The following is an 11,493-nucleotide window of genomic DNA, read 5'->3' on the forward strand; positions in this document are numbered from 1 at the left end:
TACTCGATCGACGCAACGGCCCGTTGTATGTCCTCAATCGATTGGCTGGCTGCAAGAGATGTAACTTTATTAGCAACGTATTGATACCGACGCAAGTGACTAGACGTGGAGGTGTCGCAAGAACACATTTTTTGCTTACCAGATGCACCTGGTTCCGCTGCGGGACTATTTCTCACCGTCGTATCGTGCTGTTTGCCATGAACGGTGAATCGATTGAACTCAGACGGCGGCGGGAGCTCGCTGCCCAGACCCGGAACAGGCGGAGTCGTCGTCACCGTCGAATCGTGCTGTCCGCTGCGAATGAGTTGATTAAACCCTGATGCCGGCGGGAGCTCGCTGTCCAACTCCGTAACAGGCAATGAATTCACCTGGAAGTAGTTGTTCTAGGCGTTCACGGCCTTTTGGTAACTCTGGTAACGAAGAAGCAGGTTCCGTAGAAAGCCATCCACCTAAGCCGCTGCCGTCTCGCTGTTGGGGTATATTCCGGGTATCCTCCCTCTAAAGATGACGTACCAGACATCTTCTGTGCGCATTTCCATCCGACTGTTAGAGGAAATCTGGTACACCCTTAAGAGGGAGAGGTGGTTTGGGTTGATGGTGGAATATACAGTTTATGGGTTTTTCTCTCACCTGGAGGCTAAGAAATAGAAGAGTAAACAAGTAAAGCAACTAGAATGGTGGGGGATGCAATAGCAGTCGAGGTTTACTTTCACGCGGATCCTATGTTCAAGAGTAGGGGTGCAGGGACTCTAGGTTCACGAATAGTGGTGTACTTGCACCAGCAAAGAACAAATTAATAACATTTATCTTATTCACCACTATTAAGGCTCCTTTAAATTACTTCATTTTTGAGAATATTAGCCCCTCCTAGGAAATGGGAATCCAGTTAAATACGATAAATGCTTCTTTAATCAATATAATTATTATACTATCTGAACGCATCGGTAAATGAAAATATCTAGGGAAACGTATGCGGTACTGAACCACAACCCCCGTCCCCTACCCCCCCAATGGCAGTATATTAAAAGCAAAATGCCACAAGGTCATTTACAAATTCGTCCATCCTCTTTTTGTAATCTCCAATAATCTATCCACGAAGTCCCTGCAAATGGTCGGAAGTTCCCAAAAGGGCAAAACAAAACTGGACGTATCTATTCAGCACGAATGTCTGCCGAATCTTCTTTCTCTCAAAATATGGTCGAGTATTGCCACGATGGTTGCATCGAATTCGATTGAGGATCTGTTCAACATACAGGCGAGTTTCAGGTTATTTGCATCTGCATGCAATTCTGACGCCGTGTACAGGCATGCCTTGGTGTCGGTGTTGCCGATCGCTTGCTTCCTGGACTACTCTGGGCATTCTGCAATGACATTTCTACGTCGATGCGCCAAAGCGCGGAATCCGGCCGCTATGCTCAGCGTGGGGATGTTTCATTTATTCTGGTGTGGCCACCGCAGAGGTTGTATAGAGACCCTGACTGAGCCAGCAGAGTTGGGCGATGTGGAGGCCTGCTACATCTCTGCGATGCTGCTACTGTCGCTTGGTGACAAGACCGATGATGAGATCCACCGTGGATTCGAATTTTTTGGCGTGGTCCGTGAGTCCGGCGCAGTCGAAAGGTGCAGAAAGGTCTTCACGCAGGTGTTCGCGGGCCCGTGGTCGGATATACCCCCGGCGGACCCAGAAGAGCCCGTGTCATGCCGTTCCGACAGTTGCCGTAACCGTGGAACCATTGATGATGCGAGAGATTTGTCCAGTGTGTCGTGTGTGCAATGCCTGACCGAATACGAGGTGCGGAAGTTCTTGGGGACTTATTGCGTTTAAGTAGTTTTCTAAACCCCGATGATGGAGGTGCTAATCATGCTCCGTCCGTGCATTTTCGGTCAGACTAAAATGTAATCCACCAATACAGTGGCTAGCAATTGCCAGTTTGTTACGATCCTTCATTAACCCCTTGCTAATTGCTATACGTACTGATGGTGTATTTTATTTTATTTTTGTAATTTTTTTTGTTAAAGAACAGTCTGTTCGATCAATTATCATGTGGAGTACACAAGCGACGCAATTAATGCGTATCTTGGCTATAATTTAGTCCAAATAATTTTTTTCTTCTTGACTGGGATATGATCTGGACCTTGCACTATTGAAGTGACGTTTGAATGGGCAGAAGACTGTTTAGTCAATCAACCTTTTACACCATCGGAAGGTTTTTTTCTGGGGCTGGGTACTGAGACCGTGACAGTGAATTTATGCAAAACTGGTAACTTGGATAGGAAATAGGAAGTGATCAAAAGGAGTCATGTAAAAAATGGGTACGGGATAAATTTTGTATGAGCAATGATAATTGACGATGGTGTATAAAATCTATACAGAGGTTGAATAACGAACATGCGGATATGCTCCAATTGAACCACGGGATTGTATTCGTATAATATAACTGGTTGAGAGATTCAATACCTGTCTTTTAATGAACAAAATTTGCTTTCATATTTTAAGGAGTTTTTATTATGTAATTGCACTAAATGTATGTTTTATTATATAACCTGAGAGAGAACTAATTTGAATTTTGTAACGATCAATGGCTTCGTATTCTTTGTTCGTCCAAGCAATCTAATCTTAATATAATATTAGGATATCAAAAAAATGATACTATGTCTGCATTTCTTTGTTTTATTATCTAGTGTCTAGTGTAAAATGATGATGCGTGTTGCTTAAATCAGAAGGAACCCGTAAACATTCGTGACAATCAAAGAATAGAACTAATTGTGTTTCAACAGGTTACGCACAAACGGATGAAAGTAGATATAATTATATTATCAGAGTTTAAGTTCCACTACAGAAGATCAAACGGGAGACAGACTGAAAAAAGAAAATAAAAGCATCATACAGGCCTCGACGGAAAACATGACATTCAGATATCTTGCATGTACAGCAGGTCAAATAACTCCGGCCCCATCTTCATTCTGCTCGGCTGGATGACGAACCCGACGAAGCAAAAACTTATCTTTTTCCTCCAAAACGTTGATCCTATGTTCCAGGTCACGCCACGGTAGAGCCTCCAGCTATTTTTGTTCACGGCGCTTGGCAATTTCTGCCTTTAATTCCTTTTCTGTGACATCCAATTGGTGAAGGAGCACATCATTTTTTTGCTGCTCTATTTTCAAATCCCTTTTCAGCTGTTGCCTTTCCTGCACCTCTTCCTCCAGTTCATCCTTCTTTGCATCGAAAACAAACTTGGCGCCCATCATCTCCACCTTCGCCTGCCTCAGTTCTGCGTCGGTCGTAACGAGTGTAGCCCTCACATCTCCTCCCTCTTGACCAGTGCGGGCTCAACGACGTCATAATCTACGGACAGTTCATCTACGCAGATGATGTCGATAACTGCATCGATCGAGAGATCCGCTAGGTCGTCAGGACTAATGGCGTGGTCGGTGACGGATTTTTCCGACATTTTCTTGGGATAAGATGACGACATATGGCAGTAATGGAGAAGGGTAGACAGAGAGTTGAGAGAAGAAGTTACGGCAAAGAAGAAATGAAGAAGAGTTAGTACTTAGTAGGGTTTGGGATTGTGAATAACGGGCACGTATATATATATATATATATATATATATATATATATATATATATATATATATATATATATATATAGTAGAAAGTTTCTTGGAATCGTTTTTTTCGTATCTAATGTGTCAATAATGGGGTTTATTCATGATACATTTATTCAGCGAGTAATTAAAGTAAGCAATTAAAGTTGTCATAACACAAAAATCGAACAGTCAACATTAAATTTTTGCGTCGTAAAACCAAATCAGTTGAATAGGATAGCACATTAGTATTTTGTTCGTCCCCTATTAATTAATTATCTTATCTTTTCCAGAACCATCGGTAGAGAAACGTACGAGGCACTGAACCATTTAAACAAAAACAAAAAAAGGGTATTATCATAACAACACAAAACGTATTGTTGGTGGTCGTATGTCGTCTTTATACTTTCCAAAACCCCTGGCCTAAGTTGCTTGCAAATGGCTGGAGGTTCCATGAAGAACAGAAAAAAAAGGAAGGCAGCCAAGAAGCTCGGAGAGAAAGGGACCATCTCCGTTGAGTACGACTGTTCGCTGAATCTTCTTCCTCGCGATATATGGGTCAGGATTGCCACGAGGGTTGCGTCGTATTCGATTAAATATTTGTTCAACATGCAGGCGGGTTGCAAGGTGTTTCTGGATGCAGCGAGGTCCGACGCTGTTTACCAGGAGGCGTCGATGTTGGAGTTGCCGATTGCGTCCCTTTTAAACTGCTATGGCCTGCCTTAAATACAGGTTCATAGAACTATGTACTGAGGCAGAAAATCCGGGTGCCCTACTCCGGGTAGGGATGACTGAATTCGGCTGGTTTTAGACTGCGTTGGTGACTGAATTCTGTCTTCGTGTGTGTATAGATCTTAGTTAGTTTGACTTGGTTAAGCTTGATTGTGTAAATTGGATTAGGGGTTTTCCCTCGCCTGGATGCTCAGAAGTGGAAAAGTAGAAGTGTACTCTCACGCGGACCCCACGTTCAGGAGTAAGCGTGTACTTCAAGCCGAAGTAGGTTCAGGAGCAGGTGTGCAGGGATACCAGAGTCAGGGGTAGGGGTGTACTGCACCCCACTTAGATAGAAAGAAAAAAATTTTGTTCTGTCTATCAACATTTTACATTGAATGCAATTAAATGCAAATAAAAAATTTATTATTTAATTCGAATGTGATCATTCACGGTTTTTTAATCGGTTTAAGATTCCCTAATCTACACAGTTACAACATGTATTTAATTGTTTTATCTGATGCTTCTCAATATTAACTATTATCGATGAGCTTCATTAAAATTGCAAACAACAAAAACGTCTTTCATGTTTCCCATTTCCCATTTCCTATTTTCGAACATCGAGGCAAACTGGAAAATAAAAACGAGACTGTCCACCGCCATTTGGCAGCCCAAGAAAGACACTTCTTCTTGTACGTATATATAAATATGGGTATAAGTACATATATTAAATGTATTAATTATCCGGTATTATCCATAACGCTGAGCAATGAAACGACTGACGCGCTAAGCCGTAATAATTAATTAATGTCAGTATATAATATAATATATTATATACATATATATTTATAGATAAATTAACTTTTATAGGATAGAAAATTAGTGTTACAGTTGAGGATATAAACATTTTGGAAATTGGTATTATCACGATAAGTTAATAATTTTCGATAATCCCTTAACAACCACCCTCCTGCCTCTGCCGAGCCCTTGCAAATGGTTGGATCTTCCAAGATAAACAGAAAGGAAGGGAACGTACCCGTCGAGCATGAATGTCCACTGAATCTTCTTCCTCGCAATATATGGGTGAGAATTGCCACTAAGGTTGCATCGAATTCGATTCATGATATGTTCAACATGCAGGCGAGTTGCAAAGTTTTTCTGGATGCAGCGAGTTCCGAAACTGTGTACCAACATGTGACGATGCGTGTTATACCGTTAGTGTCTTTTTTATTTTACCTTGACTGGCCAGAGAGGAGGTTCATCGATCGCTGCATTGAAGCAGGAAATGCGGATGCTATACTCCGACAGGGGTTGACGGAGTATTTCTGGATTGGACGCCGTGGCATTGGGATGGAACTACTTTCTAGGGCCTGGATGGAGGTCAGCGTCGAAGCAGGTTACCTGTCTGCCATGTTGCTACTGTGTGATCATGAGAACGAAGAAGAAATGTAAAGGGGTGTTGAAATGTTAGAGTCTGTCCGTACTTCCGGAGACGTTGAAAGCTGTAGGGAGTTCTTCGCGGACATTTTCTGGGAGCGATGGGTTGACGAGAGACCATCGGATCCGGGAGATGCCGTGGCTTGTCGGTCCACCACTTGCACTACCCGCGGCACCATGGCTTGTATGAATGATGTGTCCCGTGTCTCGTGTGTGCATTGCCTGGCGGATTACGAGGTCAGGGTTTTCCTGGAGATGTTTAGATTTTAGTGAACGTGATTGTTTATCAACTCTTGCCAATCTACCCCCTGAATGAACTGTTGTGGGGTTAGCTTTATGCAATCTGCCAAAACAGTAGCTAGCAACTGGCGATTTGTTAAGAATCTGTTTCTTGTTGAAAAAATGGCAGTTTGATCCAATAAATTATCATAATTAACGCGCATTGTTGTTCACGCATTACTAAATAGCTTCATCCAAAAATAGAAAAAAAAAACTCAAATGCTGCAGAAATTAGATATAATTAAGAAAACCGAGTTTTATGTAGGGGTTACAGAACATCAAAAGAACAGCTAAAGAAACAAAGAAAATAAAGATTTTCAACATAGATGTCGTTGGTCATATAGCCTCGACATCGTCTTCATTCTGCCCGGAGGGCTCCTGATAGTTAGAGCCGTGTGCCGTTGCCGGATCTTGACCATACAATTGGCGGACCAATAACCCTAACTTGATCTCCACAGCCTCGAGCCTGCCTTCCATTTCATGCCACGGTGCCATCTGTTGCTGTTCCCTTTGACGAAGATCGGCAATTTCTGCTTTCAACTCGTTTGCTTTGTCTTCGAGTTCGTGAACGGTGGTTTGATGCTGTTCCACCTCCGTGCACAACTTCTTTTCCAACCGGCGGCCTTCATCCAGTTCACACTTCCTTATACTCGCCCTGACTTTCGCGGGGATTGCCTCCATCCTCGCCGTCCTTGCTTCGTCTTGTGTCTTATGAAGACTATCACTCAAAAACCTCATCCTCCGTTGGAGGGTGTCGATCAGATCTGCGGTCGGAGGTTCCTCGAGGTCGCCGGGACTAATGGCGTGGTCGTTGAGGGATTCGTGCGACATTTTCTCGGATGAAGACGGGGAGGTCTGCTAGACGACGAAGGCCCTTCAAGCAATGATTTTTCTCCTGGCAGAGAGGTTAGAGATAAAGGTAAGGATTGTAGGAACTGACGAATGGTTATGACTTGTGACGGACTTGTACATTGATATACATTAATGAAAATCAAAATTTAAGTTGCGAATAAATAAAGTAATACATTTTAATGTGTCTAATTAATGTCAATCTGCTATTCCTTGAAAAATGAATATAATAATGCCCCTGGTGGTTTTATCGAAAAACAAAGAAAAAGTCTGGGGAAACGTATGCTGCATCGCTTGCGCAAAATTTGCAATAAATGCAAATCTTGGCAATGTGACGTTAGAGTAGACAGGAAGGGCTGAACGGCTATGGACTGCTATGAATAACATGGCAGACGGGACTGGCGGTGAGTTTATAAAAAAAATTATTACTTGGCTAGGCAATGGGGAGTCACCGAATGGGAGGTCAGTAACGGGGTACAATTGTTTTTTCCATAACTAAAATTTTTAATACGAAACACAAAACACATAAATAAAATGATACCAACACGAGTCACACAATCGCAAAATCATTACATAATACATAATACATAATACATAATACATATACTAGGTAGGATAACTAAACAAATATGGTGAACCCAATCCTATCCTATCAGTCAAAGAGGCGGACAAACAGGATTAACTCATAGTCTGCCCGACAATGCACGCACGGAATATGAGCAGCACCTCCATCACCGTCGTTTACGTGCCACCCTCTTCCATAGCATTGATGGCGGTAAATAGCACCGATGTTTCCACGGCTTGGACATGCATGCGAAGAACAGACTAGATTCTCTGCGTTTAGCATTGGCACGCCGCGGAACTCCAATTTTCAAATTGTTAGGGCATCGGCCGCCTCAAGCCCACGAGATGTTTCTAAGCCCTTGTTCTTTGACTCGAAGTCGTCGCGTAGCATTAGCATCATGGACACTGTGTACTGGGCTGCCGAATGGCCCTAGACTGCGACAACGTGCATCGTTTCCATCCCCGCGAAACGACACCCGCCGAGAAAAAGGTCAGACACAGCAGACCGATACAGAACATCCAGGTGCCCACTCTGCCTGCATCGCGCTAAGAAGTTTCTTGCCGACTGGTGCATGGGACTCAAACTCCACCACCGTTGATCCGAAACTGGAATCGAGGCGTGTCGGTAAACGAAATCTTCCTCCCCTGCATTGCGTGCAGCGGTGCACGACATCCCGAGACTGCACAAGTCCCTGACGGACTGTGCTGCGGTCCTCCCGGCAATTAAGGTCCAAACATCGTGGGGAAGGTTGGCGGGGCCTGTCGGACGCTCCATCTCCTCTCCTAGTATTGAATGCCTGACACGATCGATGAATGGGCGGTTATGTGTAAGTAGTGGAAAACAGAAGGGACCCGATAGTATACTGTCGATGGCTGTTGTTTAAGGTGCCTTTATAGGCACCCGGCGCCGTTTGCGATGGTGTCCCATCGGTTGCGTACCGTGCCTCTACACCAAGGCAGCCACTCACACCGCTTCCTTTAGCAATCACATCCCTTGTATTAAAATTATTTTTTTATTATTTTTTTTTTTTAGATTTTCCGGTCATGACACTCGTAACTAATTATAGGCGGCCACCACAATGAAGTGAGGATCCATGGCTTTAACTGAAGTCACCCGTTAGATTAAGACAAATGTTTCAGCTGGGTGGGTCTTTAACTTGATCTAGTTTTATTAAGTTATATATTAAATTAAATCTTAGGTTCAAATTATATACGGTGTAAGTTTAAAGAAATCAACATATTTTTAGATTAATATTTATATTAATAAATTTGAATAAGTTTTTTTCTTCAATAGTAAAAAAAACTACAAAATAAGTCATAATTCATATATTTAAATATGTTTATTAGCTATCGAAATATGTTTGTTCGAATCAAAATTAGATATCTAATCTAAAGTTAACAGTGATATTTTCATAGTGTACTTAAACCCCATGCTCTAAACTGTGTGTTGATCAACCAACCACAATATGCCTGACAACCCTAAATCCTCGGTATATCTACGTATCGTTCCACCTCGTAGTCGGCGCGACACCAAATGCACGGAATATGGTCCGCGCCTCCAACACCGTGGACGGAGCCCCGCTCTGCCACCCTTCGGTGGTAGTCATACAGAAGACCCATATGGCCTCGGGTCAAGCATCTGGTCGAGTCACAGACCGTATGATCGTCTCCCTTTTCCGGCATTTGGACTTCATCCGACCAAGAAATTGCGAGGACCGTGAAGCAATTCGAGAAACATGCGGGGAGTAAGCCACCCGATTCGAGCATGCGAAATAGTTCCAAACCTTTTTTTTGGCCTCGCTGTCGTCCCTTCAGATGAGCAACTCCATTGAAAGTGCGTACTGGGCAGCGTCCAACCTAGTGCTTGCTGCATTCTGCAGCATTTCCCATCCGATGGTGTGGTTTTGTCGTATGTAGAGCTCCCACAGCGCCTCCTGAAACAGAAGCTCTGGGTGACCAATCTCAAAGCACCTCTCGAAAAATCTTTGCCCTACCGGGTCCCGTATCCACCACCAATTCATCTCATGCGGGGGTGGTATGGCAACCATCCTGAGCACAGTTTTCTCATCGCCTACATCACGCGCAACGCAACACGTCATACGGAAGCTGCACAGGTCCTCAATGGAGTTTGTCGCGACTTTAATGGCTATGGCTAACCAAACGTCGCGGGGTAGTTCGAGGGCGGTAGACAAACGCTCCATTGTAACTTTTCGTTGGATGAGGGCCTGGCAGTGTATATGCTTAACACGGTGTTATCCAATGGTGTTGAGAATACGCATGCTAGTATATTTATGGTTTAGGGTTGCCCTTTGGAATCTACTTCCCTCGGACTTAACCGTCGCATCTTATCCTTGGCGAAATCCATTTTCGCTTTTTTTCGAAAAAAAAATAGGCTTCTATGCACTTGCATTGTAATTATAATAAATAACATTATTAATTGAGGGCATTTATTAGATTTGTCGTTACTCGCTGGTGGGTATTTAGTCGATGGCTATGAGGGTTAAAATAAAATCAAAATAAAATATATTTTAACAAATCATCATCGCATTCATATGTATATATATATATATATATATATATATATACAGTCCTGGAAATTGCAACAGGCGTCCATGCACGAAAGACGAAACATGAAGGGAAATGCCGTAAACACACAAAGTTCTAATCTGCGAGTAAGACAAACTTGAATCGCCACACATGCTCGCAGTGTACCCAAATAAAAAACTAAAGAAAGAAGCAACCTAATACTAACTTGGGCATGGGGGCATTAGCGCCATGGCTGGTTGAACCATGTATCCTATGCTGTACCAGGCGGTTGACTTAGGTGTTATTTTTAGATTTCTTCCTCCATAACTCTGCCTTGCTCAACACACGCTCCCTGAGTTTGTTAAATGGTGTGTTGGTCAGGTTCACCGCAGTTGTTGCCCTGATCTCGTTCTCCCGTAACTGTAAAATGGTAAACACTCGGGTTTAATGTGCCCGTATAATATAATAGCCGTAATATACTTTTTTTATTTGAGTGGACTTACAATCCCGTCCATGATCGGGTTGAAGTTGTCTCCCATGTTGAGCCACTCAATGACCCATATCCCAGAGTTCATACTGAATGTTGATCGGACGAATAGACAGTAACCGTCAGTACGTATTATGGATAACCCGGGAAATGCTTAGCTGTCATACATGCATGTTTTACTGGGTAATAACGTACCTCTGCCCACAATTTGGTATCCCTATGCGGCTCCTTATCGGAAAATTTCCGAAGTTGCTTGGTATGTTCATCAAGTGCTTCTCGTAAACTGTCTGTGTGACGTCGTATAATACCCTTGCCTACACGAACCGTGAAACTTAAGTCAGAACGCTTTTATGCACGTCGTGTTGCATGCTATGCCAAATTAAAGTAAACACTACAATCAAAATTGTCTGGTAACCGTTTTCCGGATCTGGTATTTCCGGTGAGGCGTCTCGAACTGGTTCGGCGATGAATCAAGGTTGTAAACTGTCCGGACTTTGAAAGACACAAGCATCAACAACCAGTGGCCCAACGCGTCCAGCATGGGGAGATATATATGCACAAAATAAACATGTATAGTTAATCCATAGAAGACACTTGTTCGTGGTTTGGGTTTCGATTAACAAATAGTTCTCCGTCAACAGTCAAGTTCAACGAATCTGGATGGCTTCATCCATTTCTCCATGTAACGATTGAGCATTAGCTCTGTCGTCTCCCCATTCAAAATATCATCCTATAAAGACAACGTTGACGAATAAAATAAGTTGTGTTATATATATATATATATATATATATATATATATATCCGAGCGCCGACGACTGTCAACGAGCGTTAATGGCGCAATGACTCATTTCGAGTACCAACAGCAGAGAGAGTTAAGTTACCGAGACAGACGGCAGAAGGCACCAGTACGAGGGGGACGTGACAAGGATCTCAGCACCGGTCATTGTCATGGCAACCATATGGATGATATGGTAACGAAGAAAAGCAAAAAAAACTCCAATGATGTCTCGCAATACCTTATATGTGTTTTTCCTCGTCAAAACAAGCGTAA

General features: G+C 43.0%; 3 protein-coding genes across 3 annotated transcripts; 2 read left to right on the top strand and 1 right to left on the bottom strand.

Moving 5' to 3' along the window:
• The first annotated feature begins 1,213 nt into the window (after window positions 1–1,213).
• LOC112742499 (uncharacterized) lies at window positions 1,214–1,825 on the top strand. The gene has a single exon (XM_025791739.1). The coding sequence runs from the start codon at window positions 1,214–1,216 to the stop codon at window positions 1,823–1,825; it is 612 nt and encodes a 203-aa protein (XP_025647524.1).
• Window positions 1,826–5,292: 3,467 nt separating this feature from the next.
• On the top strand, window positions 5,293–5,751 carry LOC112742500 (putative F-box protein At1g67623). The gene has a single exon (XM_025791741.1). It carries the CDS (start codon window positions 5,293–5,295, stop codon window positions 5,749–5,751), a length of 459 nt encoding a protein of 152 aa, XP_025647526.1.
• Window positions 5,752–9,239: 3,488 nt separating this feature from the next.
• Window positions 9,240–9,629, bottom strand: LOC140178567 (uncharacterized). Its single transcript, XM_072215756.1, has one exon. The coding sequence runs from the start codon at window positions 9,627–9,629 to the stop codon at window positions 9,240–9,242; it is 390 nt and encodes a 129-aa protein (XP_072071857.1).
• Between the last annotated feature and the right edge of the window lie 1,864 nt (window positions 9,630–11,493).

This window comes from Arachis hypogaea, chromosome 14, assembly GCF_003086295.3.
Source record: "Arachis hypogaea cultivar Tifrunner chromosome 14, arahy.Tifrunner.gnm2.J5K5, whole genome shotgun sequence".
NCBI lineage: Eukaryota > Viridiplantae > Streptophyta > Magnoliopsida > Fabales > Fabaceae > Arachis > Arachis hypogaea.